This window comes from Erithacus rubecula, assembly GCF_903797595.1.
Source record: "Erithacus rubecula genome assembly, chromosome: 3".
In the NCBI taxonomy this organism is placed as follows: Eukaryota; Metazoa; Chordata; class Aves; order Passeriformes; family Muscicapidae; genus Erithacus; species Erithacus rubecula.
The window spans coordinates 78,321,799-78,347,127 of NC_136689.1; the positions used below are offsets into that span (position 1 = coordinate 78,321,799).

General features: G+C 46.5%; 1 protein-coding gene across 2 annotated transcripts; it reads left to right on the forward strand.

Annotated features, from left to right (window-relative positions):
- The first annotated feature begins 5,977 nt into the window (after window positions 1-5,977).
- LOC306799392 (serine/threonine-protein kinase SBK2-like) lies at window positions 5,978-15,314 on the forward strand. 2 transcript variants are annotated; one of them, XM_079300348.1, is made up of 4 exons: window positions 5,978-6,218; window positions 13,021-13,122; window positions 13,947-14,149; window positions 14,388-15,314. In XM_079300348.1, the coding sequence occupies exons 1-4, from the start codon at window positions 5,981-5,983 to the stop codon at window positions 14,946-14,948; spliced, it is 1,104 nt and encodes a 367-aa protein (XP_079156474.1). In that variant the 5' UTR covers window positions 5,978-5,980; the 3' UTR covers window positions 14,949-15,314. The 2 variants fall into 2 exon arrangements, with proteins under 2 accessions (XP_079156474.1, XP_079156475.1); XM_079300349.1 differs by having other exon boundaries at window positions 6,103-6,218; window positions 13,021-13,216.
- Window positions 15,315-25,329: the final 10,015 nt, after the last annotated feature.

The window sequence follows — 25,329 nt, forward strand, 5'->3', positions numbered from 1 at the left end:
CAAGCAGTTAAGGAATTTTTAAAACTTTCTTTCATGTCTGTCTGGAAGTCAGACATGGAACGACGTACAGACAGTGATACAGTTGCTTCTTCTACCTTCCATCAGCAGAGTGCAATGTTTGGTGGGAATGATTTTCACTCCTGATGCCATATTTGTAGTAGATTGGTCAGAGGGAACAACTTAGCTGGAAGTAAGACCAGACAGATACTTTGAATGTTAATAAGTCACTTGGACTGCATGACATTTGCCTGAAAGTCCTGAAGGAATTCAAATGTGAAACTGTGAACTGCTGGCTGAGATGTTTAACCTGTCATTAGTATCTCTGTGCCTGTGCACTGATGGATTGCTGGTGTGACCCATTCACTATAAAAATTACTGGTGAATCTGACTTCCATCCACAGTAAGAGGCAGGTATCTATTATAAAGCTAAGACTGAAGAATAGTCTTGGTAATAGTCTTGTGATAAAGATGCAGTGTGGCTCCTGCAAAGGGAAACTCCACATCATAGCCATGCTGGTTTCTGTGAGGGTCTCAATAAGCACAGGAAACTACTTAAGGTTGGAGGAAAGGTCCTTTTATGGAATGAAAGCTGAGCAAAGGACAGGAAGCAAAAAAGAAGCATGGCACACTTCTCAGGGTGGAGAAGAGAGGAGAGGAGAGGAGAGGAGAGGAGAGGAGAGGAGAGGAGAGGAGAGGAGAGGAGAGGAGAGGAGAGGAGAGGAGAGGAGAGGAGAGGAGAGGAGAGGAGAGGAGAGGAGAGGAGAGGAGAGGAGAGGAGAGGAGAGGAGAGGAGAGGAGAGGAGAGGAGAGGAGAGGAGAGGAGAGGAGAGGAGAGGAGAGGAGAGGAGAGGAGAGGAGAGGAGAGGAGAGGAGAGGAGAGGAGAGGAGAGGAGAGGAGAGGAGAGGAGAGGAGAGGAGAGGAGAGGAGAGGAGAGGAGAGGAGAGAAGGATTATCCAGTCCAACTGCCTGACCCCTTCAAAGTCAAAGTTAAGGCATGTTATTAAGCCTATTGTCCAAAAACCTCTTAAACACTGAGATGCCTGCTGGCATTGGCCACCTCTCTAGGAACCTGTTCCAGTGATTTATCACCTTCTTGGTAAAGAAATGCTTCTTCATGCCCACTTTGAACCTACTTCAGACCTTCTTTTTTTGGGCTCCTTTTCATCTCTGGAACAATCCCTGCTAACATCTCTACACCAGTGGCTCTCTCCAGTTCTCCTAATGATGGAAGGCTCTCAGCCTCCCTTGAGAGAAGCCTGTTTGCATATGATCAGAAAGGCTGATGAAATCTCTCTGGAAGATTAAACTGAACCTGAGCTCCCCTAGGAATGAAGCACAGCTGGGTAATCCAGCTTGTGTCAGGTCCACAGATTATCCCTGTGAAGGCAGTTCCCTGGATGGGCTATGGAACCTGAGAAACCTCCAAGCCCACAGCAACTGACAGATCCTACAGCTCCTAGAGGGTAGGATGGTAAGAAGGCAAGCCCAAGCTAGCAAAGATCCTACCTTGGTAAAAAAATGAACCTTCCTTGGTAAAGAAATGCTACTTCATGCAGAGCTTTGAACTATCCTGTCACTGGAACCAAGGAAGCAGAGATCAGCTCCTCCATCTTCACTTTCCTCCATAGGAACCTTGAGAGACCAGTGAGTTTTCCTCCAAATATAGCCCATGTATTACTCCTAGGAGTAGTTTTATTCAGCATCTTCATGGGTGACCTAGGGGATTGACTGAACTCCCTGCCTCCCTTCCCCTTAATTTTTTGGACAGCCCCAGAAGAGACAAGTGCAATGCCTTGACATTAGACAGACAGCAACACTGGGAACTGTCCCAGCAGCAGTGGTCCCTAGGAGCTGGTTGGTAGAAGATGTTTTGCAGGGTGGTGGCCTTCTTCTCTGTGCAGATGAAGCTGTAGGGGTGAGGTAGGGTATCACAAGAAGGGTCAGCCTTCCTCAGGGAATAGGAGTCTTTGCCTTCCAGACCATTGCTAGAGGCAGGCAAGAAGCTGCTGAAGAATTGAGAGGTAGGCAGGAACCATGATTTTGCCTTGCTTCAAAGACAGAGAGATGGAAAATGTTAAAAATACAGCAATTGTGGATCCCTGTGCCTGTGCTGGGTTGGAAGGGCACTGCCCCAGCATTGCTCTGAGGCACTGGGATCAGTGCTCATGGATTCCACTGCATTAACACTGCCTCTTGCAATCATTCTGCGCCCAATGCACCTAAGAGCAAGTGAAGGGAGTAGGCTGAAGTGGAATTGAGCAGAATACTTTGAAGCAGGTTCAGTGGTGACCAGAGGTTTCAGGTGTGAGGTGTCTTGACCAAGATGGGGAACATGGCTGGGAAGCACTTCTGGGGAGCAGGCTCAGCATGACTGTTGTGTTAGCTGGAAAGTGAGGTGGGACACTGTACAGCATTGTCAGGAAGGCGGCCAGCAGATTCCTCAGTGATGGGGTAGCACTGAATGACCTCAGAGCACAAATGGTCTGTGCAGCTGGTGGACTCCTCTGAGCACCCTGCCTGTGCCAAGGAGAGCTCAGGGCCCCAGCTCTCCTGGGAGGCAACCCACACCTTGTAGTAAATACCCTGAAGATTGGCTTGCCTGCCTGTGTGCTGAGGCTGGGGGGGAAGAAAGGGTTGGCAGCTCAAGAATTATTAACAGAAGGAGCAGAAGGGCAATGGGGAAAGTCAAAGAGTGATTCCTCAGCACAAAACTGGATCTGAAAAAGGCTGAGCAAAATTCAGTGCTGGAAATGGATTGTGACTGCTCTGAAAAGCTGCTAACAGAGAGGTTCTGAGTAAATGCTTGTGGTCAGTTTGAAAATGTAGAAACAAACTAAACATTGCCATAGACTACAATATTAAAAGAGCAGTACCATTTTAGGCCCTTTAGGTAAAGGAACCTGACATTCATATTTCAGCAGCTTTGTCTCACATGTACCCCTGCTGATAAGCCTCCACACCTTCAAAGAGTGCTCTGTTGGGTGCAAATGGCATCAAATCTTCCATCCTCCTAAATGTTTTTGATGTCTCTGGTAATATAGAATGGGAACTAAAGAGTTTGTGTGTGGCTGGCTAGCCCTGAAACAAGTACAGACTCCTCACCTGGCTCCTGTGGAATCATCAGAGTAATTAGCCAGGGATATAGTGAAAAAGGGTTCCCACTAAAGCAAACACTTGGGAAACTGAGTGTCCTGCTGAAAGTGTGCTGGCAGAGCTAGTTCCCTCTGTGGTCCTTAGGGTACTTACTGGAAGATGGTGGATTTCTCCTTGGAGGGGCAGTGTTCCTTTCCAACTATACATCTGGCATCATCTGACAACAGAGCACTCTCAGACCTGATCCTTTAGAGCTGTGTATGCCTTTACTTGAAGAACTGCTGCTGTTATGGTATGAGTGAAACAGCTGCTGTGTGTATGCTGAGGATGAGCAATAAGGGAAGCGAAAGAAGGGTGAAGAGCCCTTCTTGACTATGCCCATTTACTATAGCTACTTCAGTCCAGTTGTTCCTCATGCAGTTGCCACTGGCTTTGTGACACTGCCTGCCATGTCTGGTCCTTAGAAATTTTCATATTCTGTTATTTTCCTGTGTACTGCCTATTCTGAGCCAGACATGCAAGAGACAGGATATATGTCATGCGAAACCAACCATAGTTCAGAGTAGGAAAATAAGGCATTTTCATACAGTATTTGTTACATATCATAGGCCATCCCCAATGCTTGTGTGTGTCACTCTAGTGGACTGAGCCTGGCTGGATGTCAGACACCCACCAAAACCCCCCTCTATCACTCTCCCTCCATTGCTGGACAAGAAAGAGAAAATATAACAAAAGGTTCATGGGTTGAAATAAGGACCAGGAGAGATCATTCACCAATATTTTCACTAGCAAAACATGCTTGAATAAGAGATATTAATTGAATTTATTGCTAACAAAATCAGAGCAGGATCATGAGAACTAAAATAAGACCTCAAGAAACACCTTTCCCACATCCCTCTCTCCTTCCCAGCTCTACCTCCTCCACAGCCTGGGACCAAACTTTCTAAGAAACTATGGCAGTTTTGGTTACATCACATTTCCGTATTCTGTCAGTGTTTACTTCGACCAACATCTTGGTTGCCAGCTGGACAAAGTGTGTGTGCAGCATGGGTGAGAGAGCTGTAAGTGTTAAATTAGCAAATTAAATTGCTGTTGAAATGCACTAGTGTGGACTTCATAAGTAGTGCAGCAGCTCTAGGGCCTCCAACAGCTGTCCTGTGCCCAGTGCTCAGGGAGTGGAGGTCAGGGATTCTCAAACACACACGTGATATACAGTACGTGACATATTCCCTGCCAATGAGGAATGCAGGACAAGCCCTGCAGATGTAGGGTTAGATGAATGGCAGATCAGGAGCAAGCCCTCAGTGAAATTGCTACTCGCCAGTGCACTCCAGGTAAGGCTGTGGAAGAGGTCTCTTCTCTGAACCAAACCCCTCAGCAGCAGCCCATCTCAGGAAGGGATAATGTAGGGATTCTGTCTTTCAAAAAATTAACTGGGAAATTAAGAAGACTACTGTATTTTGTTCCTGTATCTGGAAGCATGTTTAAGATAGTGATTGCAGAGAAGGAGAGAGAGACTGGGGGAGTCAGGGAACCTGGGCTGCTTTTCCCAGCATTGAGTTGTTAATTATAACAACATTGATGTAAATGATAGCAAGTCCCCAGGGACATTTTTCAGTTTTGACTTGTCTTTCAAGTAGAGGCCATAGTCTCACACTTTCCACCAGAAGACGAGATTATACAGGGTCCCTGTTCCTGGAGAGCGGTGGTTACACTACACCATGTATCCCAGTGCTGAGTTCTTGGATATTGGATAAGTTTCTTTGGTGCACTCACATCACCCCTCGCTGTAATGCTCCTGCCTGTAGGGACTTTGCACATTGCAATTGGGCTGCTCCCAATCACGCCTTTCAGAATGGGTGTGAAGGTGCAGCCTCAAATGGCACAAGATCTTTAGGTCATCAGCAAAACAATCCCACTCCCCACCTCTGATCCAGAAGCGCAGGGACAGGTGGGAGCCTGACTACTGCTCCTCTTGTCCTCTGATCTGCACCATCTCTGAGTGGCAGCAGGCTGGCTCTTCACAGGCTTGTGCCAGCAGTCCAGTGCATCTCACCCCACTGCCCCTCTGTGAGAGCATAGCACTGAGTGAAAAGCTCTTGGCATAATTCTTCTTCCTTCTGAGACCAGGTGGTTCAGTCCTGTGCTGGAGACTCAGAGTATTTATGCTTATGGGGGCTGCTCTTTTCTCTTAGGCTGTCTTTCACCTCTCCCAGCCTTCCTCCCAATTCTCTGACCCCAAGGAGTGCAGAGGCTCTTCACTACAAGTGCCCAGCATGGGCTCTAGGGAGCAGGGAGGCCAGTGCTGTGACACATCCATGTCCTAGCTGCATGCACTATGGCTTCAGATACACAAACTGATCCACTACCTTGAGAGAAAAAAGCAATGCTCTAGAGCCCAGATCTAGGGCCTGCATAGTGTCCATGCAGCCAGGAGCTGTTTGCATCTCCATGCTCAGGTGGGAGAAGGAAGACCTTGGCACCAGAGTATGCTCTGGGGGCAGGTACTGAGAATAGATGGGATGCTTGCAAGTCTTTGTGGCTGTCATTAATGGTTTCAGCTTCACCACAATGCTCTGCACTCCCGTGTGTGTGAGGACCCTGACCCACGGAGCTCCAAGAGAGTCCTTGAGCCAGCCATGGTCTGTGCCTGGCCTCTGGCTCACTGGCACAGGCACCTTTGGTAGCCAAGGCCAAGCCCTGGCAGCCCACGGCATTTCTGATCCTGCCATCAGGAACCGAGTCCTCCTTGGCACAGCCGTGGAGCAAGGACCTTGGTCCAGCCCAGGGCGCTGCTTTGCTCCTTAAGCTGCAACGAGAGCCCGAGCTGGAGCAAAGGGCCGAACGAGGTGGGTCTGCCAGCGTGTCCCTGGGGCTTATAACTCTATGGCTAGAGCAGGAACAATCCCCCCCCGACTCCTGAAACAGAGGGCAGACGGACAGCCCTTTCCCGCTGTTTCCCCGTGCCGGAGGTCACCTTCAGGCGGAGGCAGTGCCCCCATCCCGAGCCGTGGGACGGGGCGGAGCCGCGCCCGCAGCGCCGAGCCCCTCCGGCTGCAGGCGCAGGCTGCGCCCGGCTGCGGCGGCGAGGCGGCGGCGCTGGCTCTGCTCGCTGCTGGACAAGGTGAGAGGCTTGCTGCTGCCCGAAAGCGCCGGGGGAAGGGCAGTGACAGCGCTGCCAGGATGGAAGGCACCGGGCAGGCATGTGAAAGAGCACCCGCTTCCAAGCTGGTTTTGGGGACTCGAGCGTGGTGCCTGCACCCAGGGCTGATGGAGAGCTTGGTGGCTTTGCCCTGGAAGGTCGCTCTGTGTCCCCTCGTGTTGGGTGGGATGGTGCTGCGGTTCTGGCGCGTTGGCTGGGGGCAAGGTGTGATGTGCTTGGTGCCAGCGGGATTGCTGCGGGTTTGTGCCCGAGGAGGCTGTGGTGCGCTGGTGCTGCGGACAGGCGTGCGGGGCGCTCCGGGAGCCTGCTGGGTGTCTCTGCCCAGGACAGCAATACGCTGCTCTGCCGCCGGCACAGTATGCCATTCTCTGCAGGGAGATTGAGCCTAACTAGCCTGCTGACCAGTTTAGAGAGAAGCTCGTAAACCTACCAGCAGAAAGGCCACAAGCAAACATTGCGATGATCTGTTCTTATCCCGTGCGGTATTAAACGTGGTTTGCGCCAGAGCGGACCTTTCAGGGAAAAAAAGAAGAGATACGGTTCTTGAATCAGAAGTTACGAAGATGGAAGGATATTCTTCCATAATGTTTGATGAGATTTTTGGGGCAAATACCCTTCTTCACGGAATCTGCACCACAACGAAGGTCTGAAATGGCCTCACTGCAGCTTCATGTATTGGTTTTATTATAAAGCTTTTACCCAACTAGAAGAGCCCTTTTTAGTGAAATTCCAGTACTCAGAAAGGTTTATACAGATGATAGAGTAACTTCTTCACTATCTGTTTGATAAATTATAAAGACAACTCCCCTGGAAGTTTCCCCTGTAGTTTTCAGCCCTTTTGCCATTGTCACGACTTTCTCTTGTCCTTTTTCTGTCAAACTGGGGGCACCAGTTGTAGCTTGCTGAATTGTGGGCTCACCGATCATTAAAAAGGTAGAAAACATCTGGTAACTAGTTCTGTTGGTCTATCAGCCTTCAGAAGAGATCAGGAAATTTACCCAGGTATTCTTCATATCAATATATTTTTAAAATTTCAAAAAATGTCGTAAAAATTTAGATAAAGAAGAATACAAAGCAGAACAAATGGAAAAGTAAACTTTTTATGAAAATACAAATTCCATTGGTGTGTGATATTCTCAATTGTAGTACAGAAACTGTTAACAGGTGGCCAGCTCTTCAGAAATACAGCTTTCCTAACTCAGCTGATTTTTGGAGATTGAATTTCAGACTGTCTCATGGCATCTGTATGTAGGAACCTCTGCAGAAACAGGAGTTCACTGTAAGAGGCACATTGCCTCCAAACAGATCTCTTCTTTTGTTACAATCATCTCAGCCTATGTGAAACTGAACAGCTGTCTCTATTATTTTGTTGTGTTTTGTTTTGTTTACAGTGAAACTTACTTTCTTAATTTAGCATTTGGAAAATGTTAGTTTGATTCTCATTGCTGTTGTTTCCTACATCTGATTTTTTTCGGGCATTCTCTTTAGCAGAGTGAATGCAGAAGTGGAATCTGTAACATCAATAACCCTTGCTCATTATGTCTTAAACTTGTATCTTAACATTAAGATGTGTATCTATATCACTGTAGATTATTTCTACTGCAGTTCTGTATCATCCAGTGTCTCAAGGCTTGTGAAAGTAGTGAGCCTATACCAAATCTACATTTCTGGATTTACATAGTGCCCATTAAGCAGCATGAACCTAGATGTGTCTGATCAATATGACTTTTTTTTCCTTTTTCCCCCCTTTTTGCTGTCACCCATCCAATGCCAGAATAAAATCCTGACTTCTTTGGTCATTTGAAACACTTTTGTATGTGTGTATGTGCACGCACTAGATTTATCAAGCAACACATTGTCTACCCAAACCCTTTTTGTGCCATTTGCAAACATTTTCTGGATGATTTCAGTGTTTTCTTCTAGATCATTGACAAAGGTAAAACTATTATAACAGAGTTAGGATTAAAAGAAATGGTGTAGGATGAGAACAATAAAATGTGGTCTTTTCCTGTATTATATACTATATGCTGGGCTTTAAAAAAAATTAAAAATGTGTCTCAGTTTAGACCAATGCCAGGATTAATTTGTACAGATAACTTTCAGGAAACAACCAGTGAATGGGACATTTCAGGCAGGTGCTATATGAGCTAATACCAGGATGAGAACTGCTTCAAACCAGCAATTTAGAGGATGGTGGGAAGTGCCTGCAGATCACTGGTCCCTACACAGCCTCTAAGCAGAAGAGTGATAACAACTGAGTGAAGTGATCTGAATTAGTTGATACACTAAATCCATTTGAGCAAAATGTGCTCTACTAAACATGGTGCAAAAATATTCAGGTAGAAACCAGGCAGGCAGCACCCATAAAGGGTGTTAAAGAGGAAGTTAATTTTCTCCCCAACATTCCCCAGTAATTTGAAGAAAACTCTGGATTCATAATGGATGTGTAAGGTAGCACAGCCTGTGTGTCATTCTTCTAGCTGAATGTGTGACAGGAGGCCAAAAACCCCCCAAAGCAGTAGGGGTTTTAACACAGGGGATGGGAGGAGAAAAATTGTGAGGCTTTAGAAAAGAGCCATGAAACAAATCTGAGAGCTGGACAATCGGGCTGGACAATCTGAGAGCTTGATTTGACAATTAAACAGAAAGTTATTTGAAGGCATTGATCCAGTGAGAAGACTGACGGGTGTCTTGATCAGAGAGTGTGGAGTTGCTTATTCTCAGTTCAAAATGTGACCACATATGGAGTAAGCATCACATCTGTTTTTCAGCTAACTGATGCAGGCACTACAGAAGCACAGTGTGACAGATGCTTTGTGAAGCCTGAATATGCATCAGTTAAATGCATAGCCTGAGCTTCAGTCTGATAGTTTTACACAATGTAATTGACTGAAAATATGTTCTCATAGCCTGTGGTCATACCTCTGACCACAGTGCATATAAACCCTGCAAGAGTCTGGAGAACTCTAACAGGTATTAGAAACCTCTTTTCTCTATCTGAGAAACTTCAGCAGCAGGTTAGGCAAATTCAGATTAGGTTATCATATGAATACCTAACAGCAAGAATGTTCACACTGGCATTTATAATTGACCAATTGTCTTCGAATCAAGCCTGAATGACTTTTTGAAAGAGATGCCCCAGATGCTATCTGTTATTTGGTTTGTGTTAAAGCCCTGTAGAAGGTCAGACAAGAAAGTGGACTCCACATGCCATGTGCTCAAGGCCATTTTTAATAGACTATCTTTGATATGAGAAGAGGCTGAAACAGCTGAAACTCTTCAGCTTGAAAAAGAGAAGGCTCAGAGGGGATCTTATTGGTGTGTATAAATATCTGATGAGGGGTAGTGAGGAGAAGGGAGACAGACTCTTCCAAGCAGTGATCATTGATGGAAGTCTCCATCTATGGAGATATTGAAGACCTGGCTGAACACCTTCCTTAACAACCTGCTTCAGTTGCTGCAGCTTGAGCAGGGGAATTGGATTAGATGATCTCAAGAGGTCCCTTCCCACCTAAACACCTCTGTGATTCTGTCATCATAGCACTGTCTCTGTTATACAGAGATCACACTGTCTTCGTTTTTGTTTTTTGACATGTATTAAGTGTTTTTCTGCATGAAATATATTAATAATTTTGATTGAAGAACCAGAATAACATTACCTGGACTAAGACATTGTATCTCCATAGGCTAGATCCCCCTTAGCTTCTCAGCTGGTTCAAAAGTATCTCTTGGTGGTGTAAAGGATGTGAGCTTTTTGCTGCCGTAATTAAAGATTCTTTTGAGGAACAGTTTCTCACAGTCAGCAGCCTGGAAACAAGACCTCTAGCAGGGATGAAGCATGGAAAGCACAGTGGTGGAAAGAACAGTTTTGAGTAGAATTCTGCCTGCTGCCTTCAATACAGCACACCCTAATGGTGAATACATGCTGGCCAGGGCCCTGGTGACCTCCTCTTCAGTGCTTGTCAATCTGCAAAGGGAAAATAACACTTTGGAAGGTATTAGAAGTAGGTGCAGAGCACTCAGGCATACTCTAATCAGCAGTGACCCAAATTTGATCTTTACTTATCTTCCTAGCTAATCACAGTGGCATCTCAAAGAAAGACCTGACAACGTCAGCTATTTTCTCAAGTATGAACTTTGTCTTAATTTGACTTTGTCTTATTAATGACTCCAAGAGCATCAATGGCCAAAGTCTGCAAACTATTCTGGAGTGACTATAGCTGGAGCTTCCTTCATAAGGAGCCCTGATCAGACCCACAGGTCACAGCCCCTCAAGAAACTACCCATATCCTCTGGATGATCAGTTCTTCCAAGCTGGCTCTTTCACTTTATTGCTCTACTCTGAACCTGGACCATTTGCCCTCCCATGCCAGTGAGGCCATGGATGGAAGTATGGATCTATTCCACCTATGTTGGTGTTGACTTGAATTGAGGAGTGAAATATACAAGAATTTTTGGGATTTGGGTTGTTCTGGGTTTTTTTTTAATTGCAAAACCTTATGGACTGAAATTTGACTCCCTAAAGTGATTTGAGAAGCAAGAATATACAGAAAAGTATATCCTTCCACTCAAAAAAGCAAGTTTTAACATAGCAAATAGGAAGTAATGAATTATACCAAATGGATGAACCATGTTGTAAATAATTCAATGCAAATAAAACTATATATTAATAGATATTTGAAGAGTATATAACTTTTGAATAATAGTTAAAGTTGATGCAGTCAGAAGATTCTAATCTTTAGGCTAAATTGCAGTAACAAGTGGCCAGCATACAAGGGAAGAAATTTTACCTAACTCAGGTTTGAGAATTTCAGTTTTCTAAGAAAATTGTGAACAATTATTTGTCAAGAACTTGTGTGTGACCATTAATTTGATATAGGAGAAACACTGTCTTGCAGAAAATATTTTTATACCTTTTTCACAAATATTGATATAACATGTTCTTCAAATGACAAGCAGACATCTCTCCTGTAATTCTACTCCACTATTTAATGTGGCTTTAGCTTATCTAATATCAAAGGGAGGTCTATGCCTTTCCCATGTCTATTACATTTTTGTTTTTTCTCTATATTCCACCTAATTTTTTTCCTCTATAACACCTAAATGAGGAAGCACCAGTTGGAAATATTGTTGGCAGGGTGGATCCATTTGTGAGTTCTGAGATGTCCTTGCTGTCTGGAATTTCACAAGCCTCGTTGGCTGTGCAGCAAATGGGAGAACTTCAAAGCAATATGTGGAAAATGCTTTTCCAGACCCTTTTTCCATGTGAGTTCTGTCCAGCCTCCCATTTATCCCCTCCCTTGCAAACACTTTCCCATTGTTGTACTCTATGGAGTGTACTAAATTTGACTGCTGTTCACTTGCACCAAGCCGAAACCTTTGCAGAAAACTAGAGCCAATTACTTGGCACTTCTGAATTGGATAAGATTTAGAAATGCAGTCTAGGAGAGAGGGAAGGGAAGATAAGGGGAATGTTCCCACAAATAGTCCCAAGCTGCTCTAGAAGTCCAGCCTTGTTGTAGATTTTCCAGATTTAAATAGTTTTTTTTTTTTTCCAAATGTCTTTATTTTGAAGAATGACTGGATTTAGCAGCAGTGGGGTTCCTTTGCAGAAGAGAGGTGTGGACATACTGGAACAAATCCAGACTGTGAAGACAGTTTAGATATGGGAGTATCTCTCATAACAGAGCTGGGACTGGATCAGCCTCAAGAAGAGAAGGCTTGAAGGGAATCATCTGATTGATGCATATAAATGCCTGCAAAAACACACAACCAGCCATATCACAGTATCAGATGATACTGAGTGACAGAACAAGAGGCAGTGGGCCTGAAACAGAATTTCAGTAAAAATATTTTTTACCACAAAGGTGATTGAACACTGGAAGAGGTCACTAACAGCAGCTGTGGAGTCTTCAGCCTTGTAGATATTTAAAACTGGTTTGGGCACAGGACAACCTTCTCTAGTTAACCCTCCTCTGAGCAGGATGTTGCAATAAGTGGTCTCCAGAAGTACTTTCTGCCATTTACCATGCTGTAACTATGGTTCTGTGACCTTGCTCCAAGGCCAGGAGGAACTTCCAGACCCAAAGTTCAGAGCACAAGGAGGTAGAAGGGAGAGAACACTGCCACAGAGGCCTTAAAATGCTGCCTTGTAGCTGGCTGGGAAAAGTGAAAATACACTTCTCTGAAATGGTCTGAAGCAGCTGGCTATAGCTCAAAATGCCACTGATGTCCTAGGTTACTTCCTGTGTAAGGAAGTAATCTGCCGCACAGATGCATGACTTTTGGTCAGAAATGTCATCAGACATGTGAGGTACAGAGCTCCCTTTGGCTTCCTCAGGGCACTCTGCCTTTTGTCAGTTGTGCCTCTGCCTAAGGGACAGGTCTGTCTCATCCTCAAAACTTTTTCCAGTGAGCAGCAGAGGTGGAGTTCTGAGTAGAGAGATGAGGTCTTGCTGCAGTAGGCTAAGGAGATCAAAGGGGGCTGACTGGGTCACACTTGAAAATCTGCTAATGTTTTGCCTGCTGTCTAATACCAGGCAAAAGGATTGGGGGGCTTCAATACAGAGACCTTTTCTGCAATGAGAGGCTATGCCCAGAGATGGGCTGCATAAAAGTAGAAATTCAACTCTAGCACAGCAGCAAGAGTGCTCAGGCTCCAAGTGGCAGAAATATGCCCTGCCATAGCATGGTTTGTGTTGCATGTCTGACCTGGCTTTCCCTGTGTGTGCTGTGATGTTCCTGACTCTGGCTGTTTGTGCAGTGCTCAGGGATGGCCGAGAGCTCAGCTGTGACTGCAGCAGTGTCAGGGAGAGCAGCACCAACCAAGCTGGAGGAGCTCCTGGAGATCACTGCTCAGAGCCTGGTGCGCGCTGAGGTGGCTGAGCACTACGAGGTTATCCGGGAGCTGGGCAGGGGCAAGTATGGCCATGTGATGCTGGTGACCCACAGGCAGAGAGGTGAGGAACTGACTGTGCCCTGTGAACCACTGTGCCTTGTCTCCTCTTCTCTCACCAGGGCACGGGGCGTGGGGTGGGCTGGTGGTACCTCAGGGCCAGGCAACAGGCATGGCAGGGAGGGTTCCCAGGGAGACCAGCGGGATGGGGACTTCCCCAGCCAGGAACCATTCCATTACATTCCATCCAGCCAGGGACCAGGTGATGCCAGGGAGCAGCTCAGAACATCTGGCAAGGTTATAGTGATGAAACAAGGTCAAGCTGGGAAATAAATCCACAAGTCAGGATCAAGAGAGTTCACAGATAGGTCAGATAGATACCAGCATGGATGTGGGATAAATGGAAAGCTGTCCCACCACAAGCTTCAGTCAGGAGCCCCCAAGCCTGAGCTGGCACCCTAAGGCCCATGGACAGAGGGTGTGAGTGAAGGTCCTGGGTTGGCCATATCAGTGCCCTAGACTGCTCTTCCCCAGCTCAAGACTGCCCTAGACTGCTCTTCCCCAGCTCAAGACTGATGGGCCCACATATCCTGAATGCCCAGACTGAACTCTTGCACAACTCTGTGCAAGCCCAGGGCTCAAAACTCACACCCCTGGCAGTGCCTATTTCCAGACCTAGTGTCCACAGGGTATATCCACACAAACTTTCCACTAGAGACCTCCCTGTGATTGTGGCTGCTCTGTCCTGCCATGGTGTGTGCCCGAGCAGTCTAACTCTCTTTTCCCATCCCCAGGGACTCCTATGGCTCTCAAGCTGCTGCCCAAAGCCAGTACCAAGCTGCACACCTTCCTGTATGAGTATTGTGTAGCACTGTCCCTCGCCACCCACCCTGCCATCATCGGGATGTTTGGAATTGCCATTGAGTCCAGCCAGTACTATGGTTTCCTCTACGAGCCAGCGCTGCACAAAGACCTCATCTCGATCATCAAGCCCCGTGTGAGTGTTGCTGCAGGGCCGTGGGGACCGGGCTGTGGCGTTTGGCCCTCTGAAGGGCGGCTGGGTCAGAGGGAGGGAGATAAAGGCAGGGGCTGGGGTCTGCCTGGGGTCTGCAGCACTGAAGCAGCCGTGGGCTGGCGAGGCGGGGAATGCGAAGCCTTTGCCGGAGCAGAGGCAGGTGAGAGCCGGCAGGGCTGCCCAGGTGCCCCGTGTGTGCCATCCCGCTGTCCCCGTGCAGGATGGGATCCCCGAGCCGGCCGCCAAGCAGTGTGCCCGGCAGCTGGTGAGCGCGCTGGAGTTTATCCACAGCCGGGGGCTGGTGTACCGTGACATCAAGCCCGAGAATGTGCTGCTGTTCGACCCGCACTGCCGCCTCGTCAAACTCACGGACTTTGGCCTCACGCGGCCCAAGGGCACCAAGCTCAGGCTGGTGGCCGGGGTGATCCCCTACACTGCCCCCGAGCTGAGCAGCACCGCCGACGCCCAGGGAGTGCCCATCGACGCCAGCATGGACGCCTGGGCCTTCGGGGTGCTGCTCTTCTGCCTGCTCACCGGCTACTTCCCCTGGGAGCAGAGCCTGCCGGAGGACCCTTTCTTTGAGGACTTCGTGCAGTGGCAGCAGACAGGCCTGGAGAAGGACGTACCCCGGCACTGGAAGCGCCTGACGGCCGAGGCTGCGGCCATGCTGCGGAGCCTGCTGGCCCTGGACCCCGCCAAGCGCGGCCCTGTCGGCGGCGTGCTGCGCTACGTGCACTGCCCGTGGCGGCTGGAGGGCGAGGAGGCTGCCGTGGGCTCCTAGAGCCTGCTCCCCATGGATGGGGGGTCTCAGCCTGCCATGGGCTTCAGGGTTGTGTGGCCTGGGCCTGAGAGGCCATGGTGACCCAGAGAGCAGCTTCTCTGCAGCTCTGCCCCTGCTGCCACAGAGTCAAGCTCTGATGCTCCTCACCCCGTGGCTCAGTGCTGCCCAGTGACACCTCCTCCTGGCTTGGAAACATCTTTCTCTTGGAAATGACTGTGTGTGAAGCATTCACTTGTTTCCTAGCCACAGGAACTCCAGGGAGTTATTTAGGCTGCAGCACATGCCGTGTCTCAAAATAGATCAAGATATGTACTTTTGTGTTTCTGTATGTGGCTTGTTTTCCCTCATAATAAATACCTGTCAGGACTCACTGTTGGGTTGGAAAGCAGGGAGCATATCAGAACTTGCAGCTATCTCAGACAAGCTGTCCAAGGCAGGGGCCATCCCTGAATGGTGCCTGTGACCACACCAGGACTCTGGAGGGCGGCTTCGGGATGCTGGGCTGGAGGGGCTGGGCTCCTGCTCTTTCGTATGCCTGGTTACCCCTCTAGAAGACCTTCCTTCTCCCCTTTCCTATGACACACCTTTAACCCCTCCATAGACACACACCTCTCCTAATGCCCCAATATCCTCCTAAGTGCACATTTTAATCCTGAAAAGGAGTAGCAAAGAGGGAATCTGGGGTTAGTAGCCCTTTGTAGTTTTCTACCTCTTTTCAATCCCCAGGATTTTGCTGTTGGTAATAACCCCTTCCTGCACTTAACCTGGTCTTTTGCTGGAAACTCACAGCTCATTTTTCCACTCTCGGGGGCTTCAAGACTTCAAAAAATGCAGTGTCCCAGCACTATACTTACCAGCATTTCAGCTCAGTTTTCATGTCAGATCCTTTCCTGCACACACTCTTTCTTCTATGCTTCCCCATCCTCCAGCTCTTTTTTCCCACCTTCTCACCCACTGAATTTTAGCATTACTTAACTTCTCTACTAACACTACCCATCATCTTTTGCTAAGTTCTCTCTCAGCAACATCACCTCTGTACTACTACTTTGTGCTATTCCTGCTCCCTACACCACTTATGCCTTGAGTCTTCCTTCCAACTCCCCAACCTACCTTACCAAACAGCATTAGGCTCACACTGTTTTCTTCTGCTTACTTCCATCTCCTAGAATCTTTCATTAGTTGAAATCATAATAAACTCCAGCATGCTGAAATTTGGCTTTAATCACTCTTTAAGTACTGTAGGAATAGCAGAGGAATATTAAGGTGCCAACACGGTTCCTGTGTTTAAAGTGGAGAAGCCTTAAGACCAATGGACCTAAAGGCCAGGTAGCTGGCAACTATTCAGTGAAAATAATGGAAAATTTGTTACAGGTGCTTGCTAATGGAGAATTACAGAACAGAAATGTGGCTTTTTGGAATGGTACAAAGTTTTGTAAGGCATGACCTATTGATAAAAAGAGAATCGTGGTATGTTGTATTGATTCAGAAGATGCACTATGAAAAGTGCATAAAATATAGATTAAGTGGATTAAGAACTTTCATTCTTAATCTTTCAATAGACAGAGGAAACAACTGTCTGGTTGGAATGCTGTATTGTGTTTGCATTCTGCAAGAATCAGGTGTTAAATGGAAACTAGTTAACGTTTCTGATCATGATTTTGAGGAAAATACAAAGCAGGTAAAACCCTACAGATGACACAAGTACGAATAGGGTGTAAGCAAGAGGCTACTCAAAGAGATCTGCATAACTTGATAAATTATGTATATTCAAACAAAATACGTGTTCATATATGCAGGAGACACATAATTAGGTAGGAACACATAAGAATAAAAGCATCATTGCAAAAGGATCCCTTAAAACTTGCCAAGAGTGTACACAAGATTACATGAGTTCTTACTGTGTTGTCTTGTTAAAAAAGGCAAATGGGCTCCTTGCATGGCTAAAGGGCAGAGTAAGGATGGTCAAATCTTCAGCAAAACAGCTAACAAGATTCCTGCTGGCCTAAATGTGAGTGTGGGAAGAAGGAGTGAGTGATCAGGATTTGATACCTCATGAGGAAATCCTGGGTATGGCGCTACAATTACAGGCAAGCTGGAAAACTGGAGACAGCTCAGAAAGAAACCATGGTGGGACTGTGGTTTAAGGCTGTAAGAAGAAATTAACAAGCTAAACTATCTAAAATAGAAAGACTGGATGGTGAATTGATTATGGTATAGAATACTGGGAAGAAAATATCACCTACTAATGACCTATTTTAATTTGAGAACGATCCAAGAGCAACCATGACAGGTTGAAGTCAATGCTCCAGTGGTGAGCATGAAACCATCATATGAGCAGAGGCTGAGAGAATGAGCAATGTTCAGCCTGGAGAGGAGAAAAGTCAAGATGGATCTTATATCTCTTTATACTTCCAGGCACAAATATAGATTGTGACAGGAGAGGCATTTAAACAAAAGAAAAATGGCTTTATGATGGCCAAACTTCATTATATTGGTTGTGTGTCTGTGGCTTTGGAGATGTTAAAAAAATGATTGGACAAGGCTCTGTAAACTTTCTCTAGCTGTCTCTCTTTTGAGAAGGAGATTTGTTTAGGCAATCTTCATGTGTCCTGTCTGGTATCAACCATGCTGTGATTCCTCAACATTTTTTTATTTTGAAGACACTGTCTTGTAGCTAAGGATGCTTAGGGCTCCCAAATGTCTCTCCTTTGGAATTGGTCACCATGGTCTCAGCAAAGCTGAATGCCAAATGCAAAACCAACGTGACAAGAAAGGGTTAGCAAGATTTTAGGATTTATTCCAAATTAAAGTAAACCTGAACTGATGGAACACTGACATCTTTGGGGAAACAGGTCAAGCTGCCCCATGCCATTAGGGCCTAGGCTGGTTTTTTGCAGGAGCCAATTATGCCAGTGAGGATCGGGGATTCAGTGCTGCCTGACAAAGTCAATGTGAAAAGTGAAAAATGACCAGGATTGTTTCTCTGTCTCCTTTGTCACAGAGTCTTGAGACTTTGGTAGAAGGGTTTTCTGCTGTCAGAAAGTTGTATGATGCATAGTGAAGTGATGAAATCAGCACTGTGGTGCATGTGATGGTGGTGGGGACAATGAAACATGCACAGATTTGAGCACAGTGACAAAAAGCCCTGTCCTGAGCCAAGTCCCCAGCTCAGGCTTCTTCTCTCAGTAGCTTGTTCATAATTGCAGCTGGATTTCTTAAATCAATGAATAAACAGACCTGGCCAAGACTGTCCCCAGGGGGTCAGGAAAAGGATCTGGCTGCCCCCATCACCCCCGGAGCAGCTGTTGGGAGAGGCTGAATGGAGGGGAGCAGTGCAAACACGCCGGCGCTTTGCACACACAGCCTCTGGCTGCAGGAGGGCTGGCAGGAGCCCAGCACTGTAAAGGGCAGCATTTCTGCTCAGGCAGGCACGAGGGATGGGCTGATCTGGTGTCATTCCCAAAGGGGCATCAGGTGCCTCTGAAGAGGAGGGAAAAACGCGGTACTTCACTCCTCTCTGGGATGGAATGAAGAGATAAATCAGGTAATTGCTGAGCTCAGCACACAGTGTGAGTTCTGGCTGCAGGTCCAAGAAGTGTGAATCCAGGCCCTGGTGCCCTGATGCCTGCAGCACACTGCATGCATGGGCTGGGAGCATGGATCTCATAGCTTTTGGTGAGATGTATGCTCTGTATTTCGGGATGTCTTTGTGCACCTCACTATGGATTCTGTTTCCACTTCTGCACTGTACAGTCCACATCTCCTCAATGGTTACACTCAGCAGCAGCCTGGGGAATGTGGTGCAGATCAGAGACTGCAGGGTGTAGGAAATGCATAGGCCAGCATTGCAGATGGAAGAGTGATGGGATGAGCCTGGGTCTGTTAACTGAACAGATAGTTTGATTGTAACTCTTCTCCCAGTTAGAAGTGTTGTTAGACAGAGATGTGAAAATTCAGGTAGATTTGAAAGTGATGACCAAGTTGTGATAATGGCTAAACAGTGCCCCAGATGAGTTATCTGAGAATTAAAATACTGAATGTTAAAGAGAGCCTTTAGGCAAATTATTTTGGCTAACCAGAGGTCAGCAGTGAACCCAACATAGAGGCTGTTTTTCGAGCTGGCTGGACTCAGGACATAAAATACTGGGGAGGGCCAAATTGCATAGTGGAGTCAATGTCATCTTCTCTTTCTACAGCAAGAATAATGAAAATCACTCTATTGGAAGCTGGAGAAGTGATTAAAGACAGGGTAGAGACCCAGCCTTCAGGGATTTAGCATTAGTCATCTGGAGTAGTTTCTAGAAGCTTACATTAAACTTTTCTTCTGCCTTGTCAACTCCAGCACTGTTATTTCCATCCCTTCCCAGTTAAACCCCCTTATGTATCATTACTGTGACTGAAGCTGTTTCTTAGGAAGGGTGGTATTCCCAAGCTTTCCCTGAACAAGACCACATGCTGACCACCCTGTGTGACCCTTCCCACTCTGCACACAAATGTCAGGGCCTGAGACTGCAAAAGGACTGAGCACCAGTTACCAAAAATGAGTGGGGGAAAGCATCTCAGGCCAGGGAATATGATAGGGCAGAAGCAGGACTGCATGATGTGTGAGCCTAACTCTTCTCACACTGCTTCTTCTCGAGTTTTGACTTTCACTTCAAAGACAAAGGAGGCCAGAGCTTTGTTAAAAGCCTTAAAATACGGCCCTGTTATGAGCAACTCTGCTTCTGAGCAGAGGGATGGGAAGAAAAAGTAACTAAGGAATAAAAGTGGTGAAATTTGTTACCTTTCATTCTTACTCACGCAGGGGCATGTTGTTGGCAACAGCAACCCACCTGATTTCTTCTAGAGCAGCTGAGAAGCCATGAAAAATCATAAAATGCCATTGTCATGCCAAAGAGTTGCAGGATTGAAAGTGACTGGAGCACAAGATACCTAGGCCCTGACATAGAGTTTCAGCTTTTAGCTGTTTTTTTACCTCTATCCTGCCTCCCAGGGTGGAGATGCAGAAACCATGCCTTAGACAGGAAGATCAAAGGAACTGCCTTGGTGTATCTCACATCCTGTAGGTTGCACAGTACCTTGCTACCCATACATTTTTAGTTCTCCCTGTGCTGTGTTGCTGCTGACCACAAGAAGAAAGTGACCACTACTAAATCCCCTAATGGCTAGTATCAGCCAGCATCCAAAAATTCCCTACTTAGGATGCACCGAGGTCTGACAGGCACACCAGCCAATAATCTGGTCTTGCCCATATACAGGTCTGCCTGTTGCTGTGGTGCATTTGTTTTCTTTCCCCTGGGCTGACAGGCAGCTGGGCATGTTTATAAGCCCTGTGCCTTGGCTCAGCTTTGTGCAAGAGAGGGAGGAAAGGGGATTTGGCCTGGCCCAGGGTGGTGACAGAAGGCAGTCACGGCTGTCACACTGACTAATTGCACTTCTAACCCTCTCTGCTGTTTACAAGCTGCCCCCCACCAAGGACTCGTGTCTCTGGCTGGCACCTGTGTCTCAGGGTAGACTCTCACAAGGGCTCCTGCTTCTCTGGTAGCCACCTTCTGTGTGCTAACTCAGATTGCAACTTCCACCTGTACTTTGCTGACATATTTCTTAGGGGATAGCAGGAGAAATAATTAATGACTGAACAGATTTATTTAAATGAGGTGCTCAGGAGAAAATTCGAGCAAAGCAGTCATGTTACCATGATTAGGAGTAGTGCAGATGTCTTCAAACCATTGCTTGAGCAGTCCTGTGTCCTTGACCCCAGTGTTGCCCTGTGCCTGGCACAGCTGGTTGTCTTCCCTTCCACTGGTGGAGCAGGCAATGGAAGCAGAGCAAGGACAGAAATATCCTGGCATTGGTTGACGTCTGCTGAATCTGCTCTTTCCAAATTCATGTAGCGAAAAGTGGCAGCTTTCACATCCCCTTGTTCTGTCACTAACAGTTGTTGCAGCTGACATTTGCTTTGAGATATTATTTTATCTTTCTCTTCAGGACAGTAAATCTCACACATTGCCAAATGCAGAGCTAACTCACAATTGTGTTCCCCAGGGGCATCCTGAACTGGCGTATCTCCTGACAACTACTTCAGCAGAGCCTCTCTCTGCTTTACCCTGCATCCCTTTCTGCACTTGCTTTATGACTTTTGGCTGCTGAGTCCTCTTGGAAGAAACCAAAACATATTTAATTGTTCATACCTTTATGATTGATAAGCCCTTTGTGGCCTACAGGTCAATTCCCTGAAGTGTTGATTTGTTTACCTGTCCCTTGAAGTGAGCAAGATGAGCAAATGGTAGAACTCCATGCCTTTGAACTGGACAATATGGATTAAGTGCAGGAATTTTACAATACACCAGATTTACATGATGGATTAAACTATAGACAGACACACGTCTGTCCTCATCCAGGACTCAGCATTATGGCATACAGCCACAGATATATAATGGAGGCATGACAGGAATAGATGTGCCATCCTCAGAGGTACAGATTATCCCAGGTGAGTGGTGAGAGCTGCTCCATGGATATGAGGCTTTGGTAAAATTACAGTGCTCACACTGCTGTGGGCTAACTTCTCTTACAGAAAGGAGGATACCAGGGACTCTTTTTCCTCCTTCTGCTTTGAGGATTTAAGGGATTTTCCTTCTGTGGTACAGTTTATTTTCTCTCCTTTTCTTGCATTGTTTTCAATCTTTCTCACTCTTTCAGCCCTCTTTCTGTATATGTTAACTATCCACGTTTTCCCCTTGCTTTTCCCATCATACTTCAGAGAGGGCTGTAGTGCCTTTATCCCATCAGGACTGTTTATCCCTCAGCTGGAAACATAAGAGGACACTTGCACAAAGAGCAGCTGCTGTTTGGGTACTGCTGGTAGAGGGTAGGAGGGGACTTCAGCAGGGAAGCTGGGTGGCTTCTATTCCCAGCACCGGAGGAGGTGAGGGCACAGGGAAGCTGGACCTCCTGGTGATTCTCTGCATGTCTTTGAAGGTATCCATTGCCAGTCTCTGAGTCTGCTGTTGCTGGGCTGCCCCAGGAGCTGCTGAACTGATTGGTCTCTTCTGTAGTGCTCCATAATGGAAATCTGGGGATGAAGTGGGAGCCATGATAGGCAGCCGTTCTGCCCTACCCCTGAGCAGCCTGCCACCCTCCCACTGGTTCCTGGCTACACAAGGGCATGTCAGGAATTGGATAGGGCTGGCAAAGACTGGCTGTAACAGGATGCCCCTGTCCTTTCCTTTCTTTCTGTGACAGGAGACAGATGAGTTTATGGCATGTGGCATGTGGGGGCTGCCAAGTGGCACTGGTGGAAGGAATGGTGGCACCTCAAGAGGATAGTTTGCCAGTACCACCACAAATCTGTTTGGTTCAATGAGTGAAAACCTCCCTGATAAGCAGTTTGGATTCGAAGCAAAGTCTTGAGCTGCAGCATGGGTTACCCAGCAGGCTGGAAGCAATATTTTAGTAATCCTGACTTCAGGTCTCATTAATCATTAGACATATCACTGCTCTTCCAGAGTTAGGCAGAGAATTGCGAGTCCTGACCCTGACTGCTCATTTTCATTTCCACTCATTCCCTTCTTACCTCATTTTAGGGAAAGTAAGGATAATAATGTCTGTATGGACCCAGGTCTTGTTTCTTGTGTTTCCAGTTTTTGGCATGGCTACTCATTTTGCCAAGCTCTGATACAGATTTTGTTGTTGTTGTTGTTTAGTGGCTCTTGGAACTGTTTTCATCTTGCTAGCAAGGAGAGGATGGCTGGGTATCATCCTTACATTAGAATTATGCAGGGGAGAGTAACAGGTCAGGACCAATGCTCAGGTTGAATTAGGCTGGAATTCACATCCCTGCTTCTAAATTTTCAGCTTCTTCTTAAGGTTTGGGGAAAATTGCGTGAAGAAACTGCTATTTTCCCAAAGGTAATCCTGATCAGATGGTAAAGAAAAAGTAAGAGAAATTAGAAACCCTCTGTTAGAGGAGAGGAACCCTTCCTTACCAAGAGCAAAATGAGAGCATTTGCAAGGCTGGCTCACTTCAAGTTGGATACTGCTCTACTCTTTTTTCTAGCTCTTCCTTTAATTCTGGGGTCTCAGGGCATATTGGAAGAAATTTCTATGCCGTCCACAAAGCTGTTGCTTTGCAAATCTCCCTCATTAGCCTAGCTTCATTGTATTTGTGATTTGGACATGTATTTACTTCAGAGAAAAATCTGGTCACCATTTCATTGACAGACAATTTTCTTTCAATTAGGAGGCAAGGGGTATTACCTGGCAGGCTTCAGACAAGGGAAGAGCTTATGTAGACACATATTGCTTAGATTAGAGGAGTAAATCTCACCCTTCTGTATAGCTTGTCAGGCAAGAATCTTCACACCTGTCATATCTGGGCAGTCACTAAAGCAGACAATTTCTTGCTTGTGTCATGGGGCTGAAAAGAAGCATTTAAAAACAGAAAATCAGGTAATATGTGTCTTGAGACAGAATTCACAGCCTCAGAGAAGAATTTATTGGATTTTCTTCACAGTCACACATTTTATTTTCTTATAGTGATGTCACTAAGCTAGCGATAAGAGAATAACTGAGAATAGTTGCTGAAAAAGGGTTTTATAACCTTCTCAAATCTCTTGATTTTCAGGCCTACAGTTTTGCTCCAAGACTTAGTTATGTTAGTATGCAGAGAGGATAAATGTACATGTTTACTGTAGGTGAGTAAATTGAACACTAGATAAATTCAGCATTAGATTAGGAGCTGGTAAACTGTGATAGCATGTAAACTGGGGTATGTGTAAATTATTTGCTGCACACCCTTTCTGTATCCCTCCTGCCTGATTGAGCACAGCCTGAGTGTGCACTGTTACTGGTCACTCAGGTCCTGACTTCCACAGAGATCCTGGCACACAGAGCAAAAGCCTACAGGACCAGGTCTCTGATGTGGACAATCAGAACACCAGAACCACTGAATTACTCTCTGTGTGCTGGACAAGACCTCTGCTATGTCATCTGTGGCACCACTTAAACCCTCATAGGAGTTGGCCCAACTTCCTTTAATGACCTGGAGCAGAGACTACAGCTCAGATCTGGAAGAAAGGATCATACTCACTAACTGTCAATGGTGTGGTCCTGTCCCCAATTCTGCCTTATCTGCAGAGTAATTTCTTGGAGCAAGGTATGATCTGCTTTTTGCATTACCTTAAAGGGACTGTTTCACTACAGGAATTCTCACTGTCACATCTCAGTCCCTTGGATGCTCACACTGCTGCATTGCAGTAGCTGAAGCTTCCAGTGCTGGGAGCGTGCCAAGGATTCAAGCACCCATACCCACTATAACTCCTGCCTCAGGAATCCAGATTTGCCTGGGACTTAGTAACATGACCTGTTTTTCACCAGCTCTAAAGTGTCCCCTCCAGAACTGAGTTTCATCTTCTCTCATACTTAGTTTAAGCCAAGGAATTAAATCACTGTGACAGCCCCTGAACTTTATGTTCCTATTAACTTCTGCACTTCTACTCAAAAGCATTAATATTCACTGCTCTGTTTGGAATAGGTACATCCTCTGTTTCTCTCCTCTTCCTAAACAATCAGGAGCTGGAGGTTACATAGTCTCTGTGTAGAAAGACAAGAAATTGCTGTAAATTTTCTGTGTCAAAAAAAAGGAGGCAAGGCTGTGATGATCTGTCCATCTCCTGGGCACCTGCATGGTCCCTGCATAAAATAGCAAGAGAGGGAGCTTGACCCAGATCCAGGGAAGTCAGAAATGGAGGTCCCATTTGATTTACAGCAGTAGCTTTTCTTAGGAGGGAGTCAATGTAGCTGTAAAGCAAGGCAGCATTGCAAGTGTTAGGAGGATGTACCATTGCAACCTTGTGCTGAAGTTACTCAGCTAAGCATGTTTCCTAAGTGGATTTTCCGTCATTTCAGTCACTCCTTCTTCCCCACTGCTCACCATACATCACCTTCTGTCCCTCTGTGCCCACTCCCAGTCAATAGCACTTGCACTCACTTAACCTTAACTATTAGTGCTGCCCCTAAATCAAAGGCAGTGCTGGATACTTGCCTTTCCCAGCCTTTGGCCCCCTTCCAGTGACGGCGGATGCGTTAATGAGAAGACCTCATATCTAACTGTCTAGTCAAGGCACTTGCAAAATGCCAGCCAGCACAGTAGCTGGATGTGGAAAACAGAAACCAGCTAACGTCAGCTCAGAGCAAGACTCAAATTCAAAGAGCAGCAGAGAGCAGGGAGAATCCATGACCACTGGGGGTGAGCACATCAAGACATGGTTCAAGGGTCCTTGGAGAAGTGTTATTTTCATTGGAAAACTCAGCTGAGGGTGGGAACTATCAGCTCCTGCCAGTGGGTTTTGGGTACACACACCTGGCAGCAGGCAGCTGGGGA

What these genes read in the sequence shown, in the direction of transcription:
- LOC306799392 (XM_079300348.1), top strand. Translation starts at nt 5,981, where the DNA reads ATGGCTAGAGCAGGAACAATCCCCCCCCGACTCCTGAAACAGAGGGCA. An exon ending in AGATCACTGCTCAGAGCCTG is followed by an intron (nt 13,123 to 13,946) that starts GTGCGCGCTGAG and finishes TCCCATCCCCAG; the next exon opens with GGACTCCTATGGCTCTCAAG. An exon ending in TCTCGATCATCAAGCCCCGT is followed by an intron (nt 14,150 to 14,387) that starts GTGAGTGTTGCT and finishes GTCCCCGTGCAG; the next exon opens with GATGGGATCCCCGAGCCGGC.